This window comes from Schistocerca cancellata, chromosome 5, assembly GCF_023864275.1.
Source record: "Schistocerca cancellata isolate TAMUIC-IGC-003103 chromosome 5, iqSchCanc2.1, whole genome shotgun sequence".
NCBI classification, from domain to species: Eukaryota; Metazoa; Arthropoda; class Insecta; order Orthoptera; family Acrididae; genus Schistocerca; species Schistocerca cancellata.
In genome coordinates, this window is record NC_064630.1 from 777495147 (window position 1) to 777517556 (window position 22410).

Genomic DNA, 22410 nt, shown 5'->3' on the forward strand with positions numbered 1-22410 from the left:
TTTGGGATAGCAAGAAACCTAGCTGGATTTCATTCACTAGTTCTTTTAACAGTTCAGCTTTCTCCTCTGTCGTGTGGGCCAAACTCTCTGGGACTAAGATTCATTCCCCAATTTTTGGCCTGACCATAGCCGACGATGTCGTCGTGGACCCTATTGCTATAGCCAACAACTTTGGCCGCCTTTTTGCGGAAATTTCGGGCTCTTCCTATTATTACCGTGCCTTCCTCCATCAGAAACGAGCGGAGGCGGCTCTGGCGATACTGTTCTCAGAATTGTGCTACAATGCCACCTATACTATGAGGGAGCTAGATCATGCTCTCAGTTCATCCGCTACTCCTTCCCAGGGCCAGACGCTGTCCACATTCAGATGTTGCAGTACCTTTCTCTTGCGGGCAAGCTCTTTCTGCTTAATGTGTACAACCGCATCTGGGCAGAGGGCACTTTTTCTGACGCTGGCGTGAAGTCACCGTCTTACCCATACCTAAGCCCAGTAAGGACACCACGTTCCTTGCACCTAAAGCCCCATCTCTCCCACCACCTGTTTTTGCAATGTGATGGAACATATGAATCATTCCCGGCTGGTATGGTGGCTCAATTTGGGCAATTTACTAACCACAGCACAGTGTGGATTTCGAGCGCATCATTCTGCAGTTGACCATCTTGTTACTTTCTCCACCCATGTTATGAATGGTTTTCTGCGAAAATCCCAGACTGTGACCGTGTCTTTTCGATTTCGAGAAGGCCTATGACACCTGCTGGAGAACTGGTCTCCTCCGTACCCTTTATATGTGGGGCTTCCGTGGCCACCTGCCCTGTTCCCTTCAGGCATTTTTAAAAGATCAAGTTTACAAGGTGCGTATGGGTTCTGCCTTGTCGGACACCTTTATCCAGGAAAACGGTGTGCCTCAGGGTTCCGTCCTGAGCGTCGTCGTCTTTACTATCGCCATTAACCCTATAATGGCAAGTAACCCGCCGGACATTTCCGGCTCCCTTTTTGTTGACGATTTTGCCATCTGTTGCTGTTCTCAACGGAGTTGCCTCATTGAAACGAGGTCTTCAGCGATACCTTGATGGTCTTTAATCAAGGAGCATCGACAATGGCTTTAGTTTTTCCACTGACAAAACAGTTCGTATGAATTTCTGGCGGCGCAATTTGTGGCTTCCACCATTTTCACATGTTGGGCCTGTTGCTGTTCCGTTAATTGAAACTACGAAATTCCTGGGGTTCATGCTTGATAGGAAACATACTTGGTTTTCCCACAAGTCTTATCTGGCAGCTGGCTGTACATGGTCCCTAAATATCCTACATATCCTCAATGGTACCTCCTGAGGTGCAGGTCAAACCACCCACTGGTCCATTGTCCATTCGAAACGCGACTATGGGTGCTTCGTTTGTGTCTGCAGGTTCATCCCTCTTACGCTGTCTCAACACTATCCGCAATCGTGGCATCCATTAGGCCACTGGCGCCTTTTACACTAGTACAGTTGAGTGTCTGATGCAGAAACTGTGGAACTGCCACTGTCCTACTGCCATGACTTTCTCCTCAGCAGGTATGCATGCAGTTTGTCTGCCATGTGTGGCCACCCATTCTAGGCCGCCTCCTTCGATGACTCCTTTGATTGACAGTATGGGGCGCATCCCTCTTCTATTACCTACTTCCGGCATTGCTCCAGTGGCTTAACTCCACACTAACTGCAACTTTCACAGTGGGTGTGAACCATTCACCATCTTCACATCATGCAACAGCCCGTGTTCTCCTTGGCCTTCATTCACGTCGTAAGGACACTATTTCAGCCTCGCTCTAGTGCTTTGTTTAAAGACCTTCGCATGGAACTTTGAGATAGTATCTTTCTTCATGATGATGGCTCTCGGACTGATAGTGGTGTCGGGTGTGCCATCATTGGCGCCCCAATCTTTAGATATTGGCTTCTGGCACACTGCTCAGTATTTGCAGCCGAGCTCTTCCCCCTGTATCGGGCCACAGAGTTTACCCAGCGACACAGCCTTTCCAGTTGTCCTCTGCTCACTCTTTCAGCGCCCTTCAAAGTCTAGGTGCACTGCACACCGCCCATCCCTTAGTGCAATGGGTCCAGGAAAACCGTCACTTGCTGACTCTTGGTGGAACCACTGTGATGATTCTGTGGGTTCCCGGTCATGTCGGTCTGCCAGGAAACGAGGCTGCTGACGCTGCTGCCAAGGCTCAGCCCTCGTACCTCAGCCCACTAGTTCCTATATTCCATCCAATGAACTCTGTGTTGCTGCCTTTCAGGTGGTGGTGTCCCTTTGGCATCGCCATTGGCCCTCCCTTCGTGAAATAAGCTCCGGATTATTAAGCCTCTCACAGCGGCTTGGACAACCTCCTCCCGTTAGGTCATTTTAACTGGGTTGCGTATTGGGTACTGCCTTTCCAGCCATCGTCATGTAAGTGGCGCTCCCCCGCCACTTCGTACACATCATGTCCAAGTTTTAACTGTCCACCACATCCTGATGGAATGCTCATTTTTTAAACTGTTTTCGTTCCCACTTAAGTTTGCTATCTGAGTTATCAGCCGTTTTAGCAAATGACGCCCGCTGTTGACCGCGTTTTACTTTTTACCCACGAAAGCAGTGTGGGGAGGCCATTTAATTTTTAGTTTTGGACCCCCGTTTCTGTATGGTGTCTTTTTTTAGCCCTTTCTCCACGTCCGTTTTCAGATGTCTTATGTCTATTGGGAGTGTCGTGTAGGCGTTTTTAACTCCTCTTAGTGTTCTTTAGTTTTGACTTGAGCGGAAATGACCCCAGTTGTTTTTGCGTCATAAAATGAAACAAAAACAAGAGCATAATTGGCATTGTGGCACACCAGACAGTTGTATAAATTCGGTATGTATCTGATTAGAGCCACAACACCTTATGGATGCATGCTAGTAACAAGAGTGCCCAAAATGGTTTGTCGCAAAATCTCATATTTCGCCATTCAACGCGAAATTAAAGATACAATCCATCTTCTCCACCCCACCTAGCCCAGATCTTGAATATGCTCTCGGGCCAACACAGTTTAGGGACGGTTAGCCCTAATTTCTTTTACAACACGTTCTTTTAAACTTCTTTCACATTGGTTTGATTGCATTTATCCAAATCCCCTGAAAGGAAATTCGCAGCTATAAAAATGACTCCGTGTGTCCTATCGTCTCTTGGTATTTGCCAGTAGACTGGCATGAAGTCGTCGTGGAGAGTCGTTGGGCAGATCTGTCAGTATTTTCGTAATTTGTCAGACCTATGAAATATCATTCAATTTATCTAATTCAGAACTGATATTGCAAATTAAAAAATTGAGACTATTTGAATTTGATGAAACTAACACGATGTGTTATGAAAATAACTTTCTAATTCATTATTTACTTCTTACCTTGTAGTACAGTAGCAAAGACTTAAAAAATAAACAGACCTTTACCTCACTTAAAGATAGGACGGATGAAGATCAGGCGGCTTGACTTGAGTATACACTTAAAGGCACAGATCATGCTTCCTTCTGTGCGTAGGTTTTAGTCGTCAGAATTATATTGCAAAGAATTTTGCGTTCACGAAGCTGTCAAATGGAACAACGAAGATAGCATGAAAGCTCAAGTTCATTAATCCCCTTTGTGCCTGCGCCAAAACTTGCTCTTGCCATTAAATGGCAGCTATTGCTCCCGTGGTGTACTCGTTGGGGAGAGTTCGTCACCAAAGTAACATCCTTGCACTTACATGAAACTAATTAAGCTGGTATCCAGTAGGAGTCCCAAAACTCCACTGCAGGCGTATCTAGTATTTTTTCCTTCGAATGTTGACTCGTTGCACACATTCCTGGTCCATTTCCTTGCTGGTTCCACTTACCTTCACCTTGATAGGTGGACTGGCTTCATCAGCACCTAACTAGAATTCTCAAGGGTCTTCGGGTCTCGATCCAACACTAGCAGTCAAATATAGACTTCGTTAAAGTTTACAGATGAACGTAACAGAATTACTGCAACAGAATTACTGCAAAATGGTTATACATTCCGTACTACGGAATGCACGTGTAACTGAAGTGACGCTTCCTCTATTGAGTTACTGCTCAAGATTTTGCATTAAAAGCGATGTATTTGCGCCATATTAAACTCCGTTCCAAATTCACTGCTGTGCGCTGTAGCGCGCATTCTTGCTGGGGTCAAGCAAACGGGAGCAACTTCGGTGTTTTTCCGCTGAAACAGCCACGTCGTACACGTTTCGATATTCAAAGCTTTACACCAACTTTCGCACACAGTTGTGATCAGAGTTCGGGAACCCATTCCTCCATTCTTCTCAGCAGTCGCATATTATTTCCGTGCACTGCGCTTTCGTCGTCAGTACTGCTTTCCCCTACCTGTGATTTCGGTTCATGCCGGCGCTGTCCCCGTACTCATCCTGTGGACGTCGGACAGTCAGCAGTCACTATGTAATCTTCTGTCTTCTCTTGTGCCAACCTCTTCACCTCAGAGTAGCATTAACACGCTACACCCTCAGTTACTTGAGGACTGTATTCCATTATGTCTTCCCCCTGCAGTTTTATCCTCTACAGTTAATTCTAGTACCACGGAAGTTATTCCCTGATGTCTTAACATGTGTTTTATTATCCTGTCCTTTCTTGTCAGTGTCGTTCATATATTCCGTTCTCCGCCGATACTGTAGAGGACCCCTTCATTCCATATCTCAGTCCACCCAATTTTCAACATTTTATCCTCAAGGCTATGTACGAGGTGCATTCAAGTTCTAAGGCCTCCGATTTTTTTCTCCGGACTGGAAAGAGATAAACATGCGCATTGTTTTAAAATGAGGCCGCATTCATTGTCAATACGCCCCAGAGATGGCAGCACCGTACGGCAGATGGAATTTTACCGCCAGTGGCGAGAATGAGAACTGTTTTAAATACTTAAAATGGCGACGTTTTCCTTACTTGAACAGCGTGCCATCATTCGTTTTCTGAATTTGTGTGGTGTGAAACCAATTGAAATTCATCGACAGTTGGAGACACGTGGTGATGTAGTTATGGATGTGTCGAAAGTGCGTTTGTGGGTGCGACAGTTTAATGAAGGCAGAACATCGTGTGACAACAAACCGAAACAACCTCGGGCTCGCACAAGCCGGTCTGACGACATGATCAAGAAAGTGGAGAGAATTGTTTTGGGGATCGCCGAATGACTGTTGAACAGATCGCCTCCAGAGTTGGCATTTCTGTGGGTTCTGTGCACACAATCCTGCATGACCTGAAAATGCGAAAAGTGTCATCCAGGTGGGTGCCACAAATGCTGACGGACGACCACACAGCTGCCCGTGTGGCATGTTGCCAAGCAATGTTTACGCCCAACGACAGCATGAAGGGGACATTCTTTTCGTCGGTTGTGACAATGGATGAGACGTGGATGCCATTTTTCAATCCAGAAACAAAGCGCCAGTCAGCTCACTGGTAGCACACAGATTCACCGCCACCAAAAAAATTTCAGGTAACCTCCAGTGCTGAAAAAATGGTGTCCATGTTCTGGGACAGTGAGGGCGTAATCCTTACCCATTGCGTTCCAAAGGGCACTACGGTAACAGGTGCATCCTACGAAAATGTTTTGAAGAACAAATTCCTTCCTGCACTGCAACAAAAACGTCCGGGAAGGGCTGCACGTGTGCTGTTTCACCAAGACAACGCACCCGCACATCGAGCTAACGTTACGCAACAGTTTCTTCGTGATAACAACTTTGAAGTGATTCCTCATGCTCCCTACTCACCTGACCTGGCTCCTAGTGACTTTTTCCAACAATGAAATACACTCTCCGTGGCCGCACATTCACCAGCCGTGCTGCTATTGCCTCAGCGATTTTCCAGTGGTCAAAACAGACTCCTAAAGAAGCCTTCGCCGCTGCCATGGAATCATGGCGTCAGCGTTGTGAAAAGTGTGTACGTCTGCAGGGCGATTACGTCGAGAAGTAACGCCAGTTTCATCGATTTCGGGTGAGTAGTTAATTAGAAAAAAAATCGGAGGCCTTAGAACTTGAATGCACCTAGTACACCTCACATTTCTTCGAAAAAAGAGTTGATGGAAACCGTTTCCGACAATCTCGTGCCCCCGTGCGTAGGGTACTTTCTTAAAGTGTGTTGTATGTATTGGATTTACTTGCAAAAGATGATGACGCTGGTAACGTGTGCCCTCGCACACTTTGTACGGTTGTTAGGCATAACATAAAAATCTGGGACCGCTAATTGTTGCAAATGAGCGGAGTTAACGTAGCTGTGGGTATTCACGCGCTCTGGCAGCTGGAGTCGAAATGCGCAGCCGGACGATGGCCACATCGCCGTTCGATTCACTAAGGCGACCGTCTCGGCGGCACCTGTATCTGAGAGAGCTGGATATTAGAAAAAGTTCCAAATTATAAATACATGACCTCAGGTCATCCTAAGACAGCCGTACTAAGTTTTTACCTGTAACTGTTTAACTGCCATAATTTACTTCACAACTTTTGTCCTTATTCTAACATGGGAAACCATCCCATCGCATCCCCCTCAGATTTAGCCGTAAGAGGGCCCCCTCAAACACTGAACACAGATCAAGAATGAAAACAGGAAGGAGGTGTAAAAAGTAAACTAGAAACAGTGAACGGTTCAAGAATAATGTGAAGTGCAATGTAGGAGAGCCGGGAAAAGAAGTGGCATAGTGGTTATGGTGTAGGATTAAAAGCGGGCTAGCCGTGTTCAGTCCTCCCTCGCGCCAAATTTTTTTTTAAAAAAATCGCTGTTGGTTTTATTCAGATTTGTCTGTATCGAGATGTATGGTTGGGAGGAACGTAAAATAACAGTTGATTGTGCACAACCATTCTATTAGTCCAAAGCAAGTGACTTTCGAATGGGAACCGCAAACTTCTGATAAAAAGGCGATAAGACAGCTGAATCCCCACCAGAAAAAACGTCTGGTGTTATATACCGTATTATTGACAGTGCGTGTGTCATATGATACGAATCGCTTATCGACGCACCTAATTCGTACGACTGGTGAGTGAGTGAAATACACCTCATTGCCGATATAGTTGTTCGTATGAATGAGAATGGGATCGCTCCCAAGGAAATTGTGAAAATATAATAGTTTATCACATAAGCGGCAACAAATGAACGCAACAATTCAAGAGTCACGCGGTTTCTCTGTACTCTGTCAAAACATGTTTTTAACGTCTTTGAAGTTGACTTCCCTTTTGGAAGTCTTGAGTGTTGAATTCCTTGGTTGTACACAGTTCACATCCGTTCATTCATCTGTTGCTTTCATCTCTGAGAGACGTCTATGTGGTATGTTGCCTGCTGTCACTATTAATCACATTTTCTTGCGACGGTAACGTATTCTTACCGCATGACTCATATTCTATAACCAATGTATAGTATGGCAACTGCCAAGAGTACAGAATGAAGTTCACTCGACATCAAAATTTCTTCCTACATTAGGTAGTAAAAATACATTAAGAACGGTCGTGTCGGAAGGTTGAACTGTCGGTCTATACATCACTAATTGGACGAAAGGTCTAAATGTTAAACAACTCAGGAGATGCGTGCACTGGAAGAAATTGAACAATAAGTCGCAGAGCCTAAGAACAAAAAAGGTGGTTCTGCCGTCTCGCTGAATGCAGGACGTATGCCATTGTCGGCTGTACTACATTTAGTTTTCTTAAGAAGTTGTCATGCACAACTATCGACAAAGTTACTTCGAAGTGCAGAAACGAGCGTGAAATAGCAGTTGTATTCATTTTTACGGGTGTGACAATTTATCAAAAGGTAAAATTTTTCAAAACAGTTTTAGCGATGTAGCCCAACCACATGATGGTACTTAGCAGAACATATGTTAAGATAGATAGGGATAGTGATCATCGAAACTTGGCGATGCTCTGGGAACCAGTATTGTTCCAGTAGAGACGGTAATGTCTGACTGTGTCTCATACTTGAAATTTCATTTACCACGTATTCAGACCATTTGCAAGAAAAGAATTTGGAGTTTTTCCAGTCCGGTGGTAGATTCCACAATCTGAACGTAAAAACAGATTTGTCACTAGATATATGCACTTTAAACATTAACTGTTTAAGTATTTGTATTTTATCGTGAAAGCACCATTGTTATTCCATGAGACTCCATATTAAGTAGTTCGTCATATAAAGTGGCCTTGTATTTGCGTTTATCTGTACAGGAAAGAGTGGTTTCGTATCAAATATATAATAACGGGGCAGTCAAATTTAAAGACAAGCAGTGAATAAAGTAAACTTATTATTATTATTATTATTATTATTATTATTATTATTATTATTATTATTATTATTATGTGAAAAGTAATTGCATTAACTGTTAATACATTTACGCCATCGTGAAACAAGACGGCTAATGCCTTCATGGAAAAATGTTTGCAGTTACGTACGGAACCACCATTGTACCCAGGCGTGCACCTCTTGGTCCGAAGCGAATCGGTGGCCACAACTAACTTCCTCGAGGACCACAATTACGGAAATGGCATGGGGGTTGTGTAAGGGCTTCCTAGCGAAACTTCTGAGGCGTACTCGAAACAAATTTAGCAACGTGCTGGGGGCCGCCCTTAGACAACCATGCAGTTCCCATTTCTCCCTATCATATTTTCGTATTTTTGGAGCCCTGAAGGAAGAAATTTGGGCCGTAGATTTGGTACGGACTAAACGAAGAGATGCACTCCTGGGTGGAATCACGGTTCCATAGGTAACCGCAAACATTTTTCCATGAAGGCATTAGCAGGCATGTCTTAAATCGGGATAAATGTATTAAGTTATGGCGACTACTTTATTTCAAAACTGTACTTTGCCTTCCGTCTCTCTCCATTTCACTGCCCCTTATAGGTTTAGCGCGCATTATCGTAAATTTCTGAGCAAAAGGAGCAACACGATTAGAGGGTGACGTGCTGTTGACATTAGAGCGAGAAGCACAAACAACGGGGCAAGGGACTGTTTGCATGGAAGGAACAGTCCTAATATTAATCCTTACTATATGCAGGGAAACGTGGATTTCGTTGGCTGGAAGAGAATTTGATCACCATTTACACTAAATGTAAAAAAGTGGAAATCTGAAACATATGCCGCCTAGCCGTGAATAGGAATGCCTTCCTGTAGCAAAACAAGATATGTAAGGGAAAGCTGTCTTCAATCTGAAGGTTGGAGCTCAACTGTCCCTTTTCTTTACGGAAGATAGTACGCCTTCATGCATAACTTTCCATGTCGTCGTCGTCGTCGTCTTCTTCCAGTCCAGATACTGGTTTGATGCCGCTCTCCATGCTACTCTGTCCTGTGCAAATTTAATCTCCAAGAGACTACTGCAAGCTACAGCCTTCTGAATCTGCTTAGTGTATTAATCTCTTGGTCTCCCCCTACGGTTTTTACCTTCCACACTGCCTTTCAATACTACATTGGTAATTCCTTGATGCCTCCGAACATGTCCTACCTACCGATCCCTTCTTCTAGTCAAGTTGTGCCACAAACTTCTCAATCCTATTCAATACTTCCGTATTAGTTATGTGATCTACCCATCTGATTTTTCAGCATTCTTCTTTAGCACCACATTCACTTCCCATACTTAAAATGGAAAAACACAGTTCGAGGTGAAAGAAGCGATAAATGGCATAAAGGGGACTCGCTTACCCATCAATGTTAAAATTTTTCCTCTACAGAAATCTGAACGCACAAGAACTGTTGGCAGCAATTTCAGGCTCTGCCGCCGCTGCCACTGCACATGGAAGCAAACCTCGATGTTTCCTGACATTCATCTACGGGAGCTGCACATTTGTCTAAACATATGGTTGGGTGTGCGAACAGTATCCCATGAATTTAACATCCATTTGGCTATGGTACTTTCTTTCTCTAATATATTTTAAGAGCCCATCTTGCTCCATCAGAAAAATAGTTCCATGAAATGTTTAGTATCAACCGTTTTCACTGGTCAGTGATTAAAACACTGTTGGTTTTTGCTATTTTTAAGCTACTACTGTATTTCTTTGATCTGCCACAGCAAAAACGGAGCAATGTCATAAAGCACTGGGCATTAATATAACTAATGCACATGTTTGTTAACGTTAAGCAAGCTAGGAAGTTAGAACTTGTTAGGAAATTAACACAGTATGTATGTCATTGGATCTCCTTTAAATAAATGGGCTGTCTTATGTATCACTGTGTGGGGAGAGCCTCCCGTTCGATGGACCGGTCGCCTGGTCCAAGTCTTTGATTTGACGCCACTTCGGCGACTTGCGCGTCAGTGGTGGTGGTGGTGGTGGTGGTGGTGGTGGTGGTGAAGAAGAAGAAAACACAACACCCAGTTCCTGAGCGGAGAAAATCTCCGCCACAGTCGGGAATCCAACCCATGTGTCGCTGTGGACTGACAGTCTCTACTGTTTAAATGGAATTATCGTTCCAAGTGCGGGAGCGCAGTAACAAATGTCTGAAACGTCCGCACGCAGAATAGCAGTTCAGGATGGGGGTGTATTGGCGTTAATTTCTATTTGAGGCAGGACCATCGGGTAAAAACGTTTGGCGGCCATTTGTATAGCCATTCAAAAACCTACCTTACTGTAGTTATGTTACAGTATAAAAGCAAGGTTTGAACCGAAGTTGGCGCCCAGGCATATTTCGCGAATCGATTAATCCCTTTGGCAAAAGATTATAATTGGGCTGAAACTAATGCCCAGCTTATGTCACAATTTCTATGTGTACCGTTCGCATTTTACGTGCTAAAACAGACAGAAAATAGTTTCTGAGAGTTTTCTTGAAGCACGCCACTTCTGTATTTTAAACTCGTACGAATCGATTCACACTCAACGAAGGTAGATAAATGGAAACAGTCAAAACCAATTTTTTTCTCATCCAATATTCTCTATCCATTGTCGTGGTAAGATTGTTTAAACTCAAGCAAAATGTAGCATGCAGAATTAGTTCTTACTTGTATTGATGCACGGAAACGGTTTAAAGTGAATCTGAAATTAAGAAGTGCATTGTTACGTTAAAATCAAAACTCTTTCAAAAATCTACTTCATTCGTATTTTATGTATGAGAAACAAAAACACGCGCACCACTTATATGGTTTAAGCTTTTGCGGATCAGTTGCCACGATAAACGCAACACGGTTCTACAGACAATAGAGCCTATACCGGATCAGTCATCGTACGAGTGAACAAAATCTACATCGGTTGTCAAGCTTTGGTTGTAATGTCGCAATTGTGGTGGAGTAACAGTGTGGAACCAAACTTGAAAATGCTCTTATCATAGCATAAAAAGTTATGTATGTCGTGGGCAGAGTCAGGGATGTAAACGAAAGAAACCAGGTTTCTGACTGATATGACAACTTCGAAGACATTTAAATCGAAACATCTTCACATATTAGGGCTTTTTTTCTTTCTTTCATTTAGTTAAACCTACTTCCCAACGTAGTGAACTCCCTTAGCTGCAACGTGTAGGAACACTTGCAGTTTATAGGCTAAAGTCCCTGATCCTGTTCCCAAAATCCAGGAGATTCGTCAGCCGTAGCAAACAATATATAATTTCATATGACTGAAGAGTGTACATGTAATTGTTGTAAACGTTTTTCGGGAGGGAGGAGGGGGAGAGATAAAATTCCTGGGGTGGGTTTGTTCTGTGGGGGACGCTAAAATATTACTTTGATTTCTGGATGGGAGGAGGTTTGTTACCGCTATCGCCCTTCGGCCCCCAGGGGCCATTTCTCTCCCCCCCCCCCCCCCCCCGTTACATGTATGGGGTGTAAGAACAAACGGATAAAAATTTGTGTCTACAGTGTGTGCGACAGTAGGAAGTAACAGTGCGGCGGTGCATCTATAATTAGAAGTACTGTATACCAGAGTGGGATGCATGCATCCCGAACTCTGACGCGTTGTAGCACATTACACTTGACAAGTGCCAGGTTGGATGATATGGCTTGTCATGTTACTGACATGACATGATGTACGAGGGTTGCCTAGACAGTAATGCACCGCTTCTTTTTTTTCCTCAGCCGAAAACAATGCTACGAATGCGAAACGTTATGTATGTATGTATTATTTGAAATCTCCTGAGTGAGCGCGCCAAGTTTGTCACATCCGACATATAGTGTAGCTGCAAGACTGTTTCAAAATGGCGTCTGTAGATGATGTACGTCACAAAAAACGTGCCGCCATTGAATTTCTCTGTGCAGAAAAAGAAACTGTGGGGAGTACTCTCAAACGCAGCATAAGCTGTAGACAGAAGTACAGTTACTTGCTGGTCACGGAGGGCGAGGTAATGAGAACGCGGTTCGGCGGAGCTCCGTGATTTGCAATGGTCGGGGAGACCATCCACGGCTGTCACACCAGACATGTTGCAGCGAGCTGCTGATGTCATTCGAGAGGACAGACGCATCAAGACTCGGCAGTTGGCGCTACGTCTGTCTAACAGCAAAGGAAGTGCAGATGCAATTATTCGCAATCTTTCATACTCAAAAGGGTGTGCACGATGGGTGTCCAACAGAGGACCACATCACACAGAAAAACATGTCTTGATTCGTTGCAACGTTTTGAAGCTGAGGGCGAGGGCGTCTTGTCCTGGATTGTGACAGTTGGTGAAACCTGGCTTCGCCATTCCATCGACTGTAGTTTTGTTTCGGGATCAAAATGGCGCTGTTTCCACTCCCCACAGAAGAAATTCAAAGCAACTGCTTCCACCGATTAGGTTATGATCACCGTGTTCTGGGACTGAAGGTGTGATTCACACTGTGATGCCAGTAGGCGTACCGTAATTCAAAAGCATATGTCAACACCTTAACAAAACTAAAGACATGCTTCTGGCGACTTTGGAGCCTGGGAACCCAGGAGATGTTTTGGTGCAGCATGATAACGCTGAGCCCCACCCAAGTCTGTGGACTGTTGAAGAAATCGCAAAACAGCGTTGGACAGTGTTACCCCATCTATCCTACAGCCCTGACCTAGCCCCCTTGGACTTCCATTTTAAAGGATGCCATTTCTGGAAGACATTTCGAAGACGATGAGGGGGTGATTCACACAGTGAAGCACTGGCTCCACCACCAGCACAAGAATTGGTACCGACAGGGCATACAGGCCCGTTTTCGGCTGGCGGAAGGCCATAGAATGGGATGGAGATTACATGGGAAAATAGGGTGTGTGTGTGTGTGTGTGTGTGTGTGTGTGTGTGTGTGTGTGTGTGTGTGTGTGTGTGTCCGTCACAGACGGAGGGAGAGAGAGAGAGAGAGAGAGAGAGAGAGAGATTCTCATTGTCAATAAAGAATTATTGAAGAGAGAAAATGTGGCGCAGTACTTACTGGGCAACCCTCACGTCGTTTTACTTAAACACCATGCATTATATTACATGACTAAGCACTAACACTAAAGAGTAAAAAAGTGCAAATATGTCAAGCTGTCTGATTTAAATGACTTCGAAGCTGTTGCAAACAGATTGTTGTTGTTGTTGTTGTTGTTGTTGTTGTTGTTGTCTTCAATCAAGAGACTGGTTTGATGAAGCTCTCCATGCTACTCTATCCTGTGCAAGCTTCATCATCTCCCAGTACCTACTGCAACCTACATCCTTCTGAATCTGTTTAGCGTATTCATCTCTTGGTCTCCCTCTATGGTTTTTACCCTCCACACTCCCCTCCAATACTAAATTGGTGATTCCTTGATGCCTCAGAACGTGTCCTACCAACCTATCCCTTCTTCTAGTTAAGTTGTGCCACAAACTCCTCTTCTCCCCAATCCTGTTCAATACCCCCTCATTAGTTATGGGATCTACCCATCTAATTTTCAGCATTCTTCTGTAGCACCACATTTCAAAAGCTTCTATTCTCTTCTTGTCCAAACTGGTTATCGTCCATGTTTCACTTCCATACATGGCTATGCTCCATACAAATACTTTCAGAAACGACTTCCTGACACTTAAATCTATACTCAATGTTAACAAATTTCTCTTCTTCAGAAACGCTTTCCTTGCCATTGCCAGTCTACATTTTATATCCTCTCTACTTCAACCATCATCAGTTATTTTGCTCCCCAAATAGCAAAACTCCTTTACTACTTTAAGTGTCTCATTTCCTAATCTAATTCCCTCAGCATCACCCGACTTAATTCGACTACATTCCATTATCCTCATTTTGCTTTTGTTGTTCATCTTATACCCTCCTTTCAAGACACTATCCATTCCATTCAACTGCTCTTCCAAGTCTTTTGCTGTCTCTAACAGAATTACAATGTCATCAGCAAACCTCAAGTTTTTATTTCTTCTCCATGGATTTTAATACCTACTCCGAATTTTTCTTTTGTTTCCTTCACTGCTTGCTCAATATACAGATTGAATAACATCGGGGATAGGCTACAACCCTGTCTCAGTCCCTTCCCAACCACTGCTTCCCTTTCATGTCACTCTGCTCTTATAACTGCCATATGGTTTCTGTACAAATTGTAAATAGCCTTTTGCTCCCTGTATTTTTCCCCTGCCACCTTCAGAATTTGAAAGAGAGTATTCCAGTCAACATTGTCAAAAGCTTTCTCTAAGTCTACAAATGCTAGAAATGTAGCTTTGCCTTTCCTTAATCTAGCTACTAAGATAAGTCGTAGGGTCAGTATTGCCTCCCATGTTCCAATATTTCCAGGGAATCCAAACTGATTTTCCCGAGGTCAGCTTCTACCAGTTTTTCCATTCGTTTGTAGGGAATACGCGTTAGTATTTTGCATCCATGACTTATTAAACTGATTGTTCGGTAGTTTTCACATGTCGGCACCAGCTTTCTTTGGGAGCTTTCTTTAGGATACCATAAACTGTTAGTCATAAGACTACAGAGCATGCAGCAATAAATATTACCTAATTGTTACAGAAAGATGTTAAGTAATTGGACTGAATCACTATTAGCAGTGAGATATAACCATTCTTCTTCCCTTTCAGGTGACTCCTAGTCCCAGTAATGCGGCACTCAATCCAAATGCGGATGTATTTGAAAACAAGGCTGTTGAAGGAACATCTGATGGATCCATTTGGAGTTACTCAGATGTCGACTACCCTACAGAGGATGGTAAGATACATTGCATATGCAGTAATTTACGTTTCCTTTCACAAAATATAACTTGGCAGATAGTAAAAAGTTTAAATTATAACTCATGGCCTATGCAGGTTCACTGCTCCAGAGAAAATTGTTCTAAAGTGTCAAATCAATCGGTTTCACCTGTAACAAGTCATGTTGTATGAAATATGCCAAGCTGAGCTGTTGAGTGATTCCACATTGCTGTAGGACCTCACAATTTCAGGCACTAACTGACCTTAATTCCTGAGAAAATAAGGGTCTCCCATTGCCACTAAGAAAGAAACTAATAAGCATTGCACTTCATACAACTTAAATATGTACATGATCTTCTCACCTACTGAGCAATCATGTACACTCATCAAAATACTGTAATTTTATGTGTATCAAAAGTATCACATTACCTACTTCAGGGATGGGGCCATTAATCGGCACTTTAAATGAGCCTGTCAGAAAATTTCTGGCAGTTTCTTAGTGCAATTACTTTATGTAGATGCCAGCTTCCAACAGCTGTTACTGTCGTATATGTTGTTGTTGTTGTTGTTGTTCTCCTCTTCAGTCCTGAGACAGGTTTGATGCAGCTCTCCATGCTACTCTATCCTGTGCAAGCTCCTTCATCTCCCAGTACCTACTGCAACCTACATCATTCTGAATCTGCTTAGTGTATTCGTCTCTTGGTCTCCCTCTACGATTTTTACCCTCCACGCTGCCCTCCAACACTAAATTGGTGATCCCTCAATGTCTCAAAACATGTCCTACCAACCGATCCCTTCTTTTTGTCAAGTTGTGCCACAAACTCCTCTTCTCCCCAATCCTATTCAATACTTCCTCATTAGTTATGTGATCTACCCATCTAATCTTCAGCATTCTTCTGTAGCACCACAATTCGAAAGCTTCTATTCTCTTCTTGTCCAAACTATTTATCGTCCATGTTTCACTTCCGTACATGGCTACACTGCATACAAATACTTTCAGAAATGACTTCCTGACACTCAAATCTATACTCGATGTTAACAAATTTCTCTTCTTCAGAAACGCTCTTCTTGCCATTGCCAGTCTACATTTTATATGCTCCCCAAATAGCAAAACTCCTTTACTACTATAAGTGTCTCATTTCCTAATCTAATTCTCTCAGCACCACCCGACTTGGACTACATTCCATTATCCACGTTTTGCTTTTGTTGATGTTCATCTTATATCCTCCTCTCAAGACACTGTGCATTCCATTCAACTGCTCTTCCAAGTCCTTTGCTGTCTCTGACAGAATTACGATGTCATCAGCGAAACTCAGTTTTAATTCTTCTCCATGGATTTTAATACCTACTCTGAATTTTTCTTTTGTTGCCTTGATTGCTTACTCAATATACAGATTGAATAACATCGGGGATAGGCTACAACCCTGTCTCACTCCTTTCCCAACCACTGCTTCCCTTTCATGTCCCTCGACTCTTATAACTGCCATCTGGTGTCTGTACAAATTGTAAATAGCCTTTCGCTCCCTGTATTTTACCCCTGCCACCTTCAGAATTCGAAAGAGCGTATTCCAGACAACATTGTCAAAAGCTTTCTCTAAGTCTACAAATGCTAGAAATGTAGGTTTGCCTTTCCTTAATCTAACTTCTAAGATAAGTCGTAGGGTCAGTATTGGTTCACGTGTTCCAACATTTCTACAGAATCCAAACTGATCTTCCCCGAGGTCGGCTTCTATTAGTTTTTCCATTCGTCTGTAAAGAATCCGCGTTAGTATTTTGCAGCTGTGACTTATTAAACTGATAGTTCAGTAATTTTCACATCTGTCAACACCTGCTTTCTTTGGGATTGGAATTATTATATTCTTCTTGAAGTCTGAGGGTATTTCGCCTGTTTCATACATCTTGCTCACCAGATGGTAGAGTTTTGTCAGGACTGGCTCTCCCAAGGCCGTCAGTAGTTCTAATGGAATGTTGTCTACTCCCGCGGCCTTGTTTCGACTCAGGTCTTTCAGTGCTCTGTCAAAGTCTTCACGTAGTATTATATCTCCCATTTCATCTTCATCTACATCCTCTTCCATTTCCATAATATTGTCTTCAAGTACATCGCCCTTGTATAGACCCTATATATACTCTTTCCACCTTTCTGCTTTCTCTTCTTTGCTTAGAACTGGGTTTCCATCTGAGCTCTTGATATTCATACAAGTGGTTCTCTTTTCTCCAAAGGTCTGTTTAATTTTCCTGTAGGCAGTATCTATCTTACCCCTAGTGAGATACGACACTGTGGCCTTAGCTTCCCTGGCTACATGCTGGGAAGAGGGCCAAGCTTCAGGTGAAACACATACCCCACTACCTGGCCTATGTTAGGATAGACAGGGATACATCACTGCCACAAAGGTGTTATTTTTTGTGGAAAATATCGAACACAAGTCTGAAGTAAAGTATCTCAGCAAGATGAGGTCTGGTCACCTGTCAATAAAAACTACTACTGCCATCCAGTCAGCAGCTCTTCATGCTTGTGATCATTTTGGTGATGTCCTGGTGTCCATTTCACCTTGTAAGTCTATGAACGTGGACCAGGGAGTGATTTTTCATAGGGATTTCATCCAACTGATGGAACACTGGCCCAATCTGGAATGAAGGGGCATTCATTTTGTTTGGTGTGTACAGAAAGGACAACTGCACTGATGTCGGTATGTTGTTCCGGCTTTCAAGGGAAATACCCTTCCAGAGAAGTTCAGAGTGATGTATCACTGGTGTGACGTTAAGCAGCACATCCCGCCATCCATGACATGCTTTTGGTGCTTGCGTTTCAGGTACCTATGTCTTCCTGATGTGGTGACTGTGGACACACTCTGCTGGGATGCTCTGCCACCCTTGTGTGTCAATTGTCATGACCTTCACTCTCCACACGTGCCAGATTGCCCTACTTATAAGAAAAGAAAAGGGATAGCATCATGGATCATTTATCTTGAAAACTGAGACTCCTCAGATTGACTTCATCCTGTGCTGATGACTTCTTCTATTGCCTCTGTTACATTCTACCCCCTCCCTGTTCCTCACCCTGGTCCCTCCCCCTTCTCTTCCCCCCCCCCTCCCTCTCTGGGAGCCGTTACCCCATCCCCCTGGTGCCTCTCCGGCCGGAGGCTTGGCCATGAGAGAGTGTCTATGTACCCAAAGGTCGCCTGCTCTTTTGGTTCCAGATCTATCAGAAGCCTGCTCTTACACTGTACCCTGCCCAATCAACATGTGAAAGAGAAGAAGAAACAACATACGTGGTGTCTAAAAAGTTCAGTGGATGCTACCAGACGACAAACAAAACAAAAGATACAAAAAATGTTCTTTATTGCCCTTCAAAAATTGTTGCTGCCTGCCACAACAGACTTCTGACAATGTGTTCACGAACAGTTGCCATCTTCTGTGGCAGGAATTGGCGCACACGGATTGTGCAGTGTGCTAGGGCAGGGCTGTTGTCTGGAGCAGCATCCATTTTCCAGTGCTCTGCAACTCTGGCCGAACCTGCCGGATATGCTGTAGCAGTTGGTTCAGATGCCGTTGTTGTCGAAGAAGGCGATAAACAGTGTTTTCACCTTGGATTTTTGCAGATCGCTTTTTTTGCTTTTGGTTGCTGGGGAAGGTGGTGAACACAATGACATCAATTGCCATTTTGATACCAGATTAAACAGGTAGCACCAGGTCCCGCCTCCCGTGACAGTGTCCAGAAGCAGTGGATAGTGGTCACACATGGAAATGAAATGACCAGCAATTTCCATTTTGCTTTCTGCTCATCAGTGAGCTCGTGCGGCACAAATCAGGAGCAGGTCTTCCACTTAACCAAATCATTGTTGACGACGGTGTGCACTGTGTCCTTGCTAATGCCCAATTCCTATGCAATCACAGAGTCCGCCACCGATCTCGTGCCAGCATTTGTCGCACTTTCTCTATCTTCTCTAGGGTTCTGCTTGTCGATGGCTGACCGATGAAGTGAAGGAAACAATTGAGGATGAGCCACATTTAGAAACATTCAAACTATTTGTAAACACATTTCCTGCTTATAGCTCCCATACCCTACACCAGCACCACCATTCCATGTGTCTCCATTGTAGTCTTCACCAATTTGTAGCAGGTCTTCATGTTTACACTTTGCTCTATTGTGCTGTGACACTCTCCTACTGACTACATTCAACTGGTTGCAGTCTGTTTACACAGCCAGTCACATGCAGTGCATTCCGTGTATTGATTCTCCTAAAGTCTCTGAAGACCCATGCACATGCACGCACATGTGCAGAGTTGCCATTCAGATATGACACCGTTCACTGAACATTTTTAGACACCACGTAAGTCCCAGGACAAGTGCCCATCCCCCACCCTCAGTGCACGCAGAGGTGCAGTCTCCCCCCTTCCAACCTGACTCTCATCTTATTCGTGAATGTCACCCTGTCATAGTATGTGATGGATGGTACCCCACAATGTGATTGGCACCAGGCCATTTGCCTCTCATTTGGATACCCACTCCACGATTGTTCAGTGGAACTGTAATGGATAGTATGTCACCTGAGTTGCAATCCCTTATTGCCTTTCACTCGGCAGCTTGTGTTGTTCTCCATGAATCTCATTTTCCTAATTCTCAGTCATCGACCATTTGTTGGTTCTGTACTTTGTCGGTACTGGGCCGGTCCTTTGAGGGCTACTGGTGGCATCTGCATATATACAGATATTATTAGTACATGGATCCCACTTTCTACCCCATTGGAAGAGATTGCTGTTCGGGTCCACTTTGACTCTGTCATAAGTTTGCAGTCTGTCTACTGCCTGACAGGCTACCTACATCTGCTGCTCTAAGTGCGCTCCTCCAGCAACTACCCCCTCCCTTCCTCGTCATTGCATTTTAATGCCCATCACTCTTTGTGGGTCAGTGTTTCATCTACTATGGGTCTCCTTGTTGACCAGTTTCTTGTGGACCACAATCTGCGCCTTCTTAATGAACGTTCCCATACTCACTGTATTGCTGCATATGGCATTCTTCTGCCATTGATCTTCCACTTTCTTCCCCTCCCCTCCCCTCTCCTTTCCTTAATCTGGTCGCCACAAGATGACCTCTGTGATAGTGACTACTTCCTGTAGATTCTCTCATTCCCTTCCCATCTCCTGCTGACCAGGTTACCACAATGAGCTTTCCATCATGCTGATTCTACATCTACATACATACTCCGCAATCCACGATACGGTGCGTGGCGGAGGATACCTCGTACCACAACTAGCATCTTCTCTCCCTGTTCCACTCCCAAACAGAACGAGGGAAAAAAGATTGCCTATATGCCTCTGTACGAGCCCTAATCTCTCTTATCTTTGTGGTCTTTCCACAAAATGTAAGTTGATGGCAGTAAAATTGTACTGCAGTCAGCCTCAAATGCTGGTTCCGTAAATTTCCTCAGTAGCGATTCCCGAAAAGAACGCCTCTGCTCTAGACTCCCACCCGATTCCTGAAGCATTTCCGTAACACTCGCGTGATGATCAAACCTACCAGTAACAAATATAGCAGTCCACCTCTGAATTGCTTCTATGTCCTCCCTCAATCTGACCTCGTAGGGATCCCAAACACTCGGGCAGTACTCAAGAATAGGTCATATTAGTTTTTTATAAGCGGTATCCTTTACAGATGAACCACATCTTCCCAAAATTCTACCAATGAACTGAAGACAACTATCCGCCTTCCCTACAACTGCCGTTACATGCTAGTCCCACTGCATATCGCTCTGCAATGTTGTGCCCAAATATTTAATCGACGTGACTGTGTCAAGCTTCACTACTAATGGAGTATTCAAACATTACAGGATTATTTTTCCTATTCATCTGCATTAATTTACATTTATCTATATTTAGAGTTAGCTGCCATTCTTTATACCAGTCAGTCATCTTGTATCCTCCTACAGTCACTCAACGACGACAGCTTCCCGTACACCACAGCATCATCAGCAAACAGCCCCACATTGCTATCCACCCTATCCAAAAGATCATTTATGTAGATAGGAAACAACAGCGGACCTCCACACTTCCTTGAGGCAGATAATACCCTCACCTCCGATGAACACTCACCATCAGGGAAAACGTACTGGGTTCTATTACTTAAGAAGTCTTAGAGCCACTCACATACTTGGGAACCAATCCCATATGCTCGTACCTTAGTTAGGAGTCTGCAGTGGGGCACAGATTCAAATGCTTTCTGGAAGTCAAGGAATATGGCATCCGTCCGATACCCTTAATCCACGGTTTGCAAGATACCGTGTGAGAAACGGGCGAGTTGCGTTTCGCAGGAGCAGTGCTTTCTAATGCCATGCTGATGCATGGACAGCAACTTCTGTCTCCCCCCCCAGGGGGTCCAAAACTCTATTGTGGATACGTGCGTAGCGAGCACGGGACCCCGAGCTAATGTGGCCCTCCTTCCTTTCTGGGCTGCATACCTTCCTTTTCCGCATCCTTCCCCATCCCCCACCTTCCCCATCCCTCCCTCCCCCCCCCCCCTTACCTCCGCCTCTTTCCTTCCCTTTTTCCCTCTCTGGGAGTATTTTTTGTGCCTACATCCGGAGACGGACGCTCGAAAATCTAACACATACCTCGCTTTCTCTGCTTGCAAGTCTTCATCCTTCCCTTTTCCTTACCTCTTCTCTTTCCCCTTTTCTCTGCTGCGGCGTTTGAGAGGTCTCTTCTTTCTCTTCCCTTTCTTTGTTTTTCCCCCCTTCCCTTTCTTTGTTTTTCCCCCCTTCCCTTTCTTTGTTTTTCCCCCCTTCCCTTTCTTTGTTTTTCCCCCCTTCCCTTTCTTTGTTTTTCCCCCCTTCCCTTTCTTTGTTTTTCCCCCCTTCCCTTTCTTTGTTTTTCCCCCCCTTCCCTTTCTTTGTTTTTCCCCCCCTTCCCTTTCTTTGTTTTTCCCCCCCTTCCCTTTCTTTGTTTTTCCCCCCCTTCTCTTTCTTTGTTTTTCCCCCCCTTCCCTTTCTTTGTTTTTCCCCCCTTCCCTTTCTTTGTTTTTCCCCCTTCCCTTTCTTTGTTTTTCCCCCCTTCCCTTTCTTTGTTTTTCCCCCCTTCCCTTTCTTTGTTTTTCCCCCCTTCCCTTTCTTTGTTTTTCCCCCCTTCCCTTTCTTTGTTTTTCCCCCCTTCCCTTTCTTTGTTTTTCCCCCCCCTCCCTTTCTTTGTTTTTCCCCCCTTCCCTTTCTTTGTTTTCCCCCCCTTCCCTTTCTTTGTTTTTCCCCCCCTTCCCTTTCTTTGTTTTTTTTCCCCTTCCCTTTCTTTGTTTTTTTTTCCCCTTCCCCTTCCCTTTCTTTTTCTTTTCCATTTACTCCCTGTGCATGTCTGACGGCCGACCCACACATTTCCATGCGTAGCTGGTGACGG

General features: G+C 44.2%; 1 protein-coding gene across 6 annotated transcripts in view; it reads left to right on the forward strand.

The window, feature by feature from the left end:
* Window positions 1-22410, forward strand: part of LOC126188132 (la-related protein Larp4B) — a 382619-nt gene that overhangs the window by 241356 nt on the left and 118853 nt on the right. For all 6 annotated transcript variants that reach the window (XM_049929613.1, XM_049929620.1, XM_049929614.1 and 3 more), the window contains exon 2: window positions 14923-15049. In XM_049929613.1, coding sequence (XP_049785570.1) covers window positions 14923-15049 — 127 coding nt within the window. The remainder of the gene's footprint in view (window positions 1-14922; window positions 15050-22410) is intronic.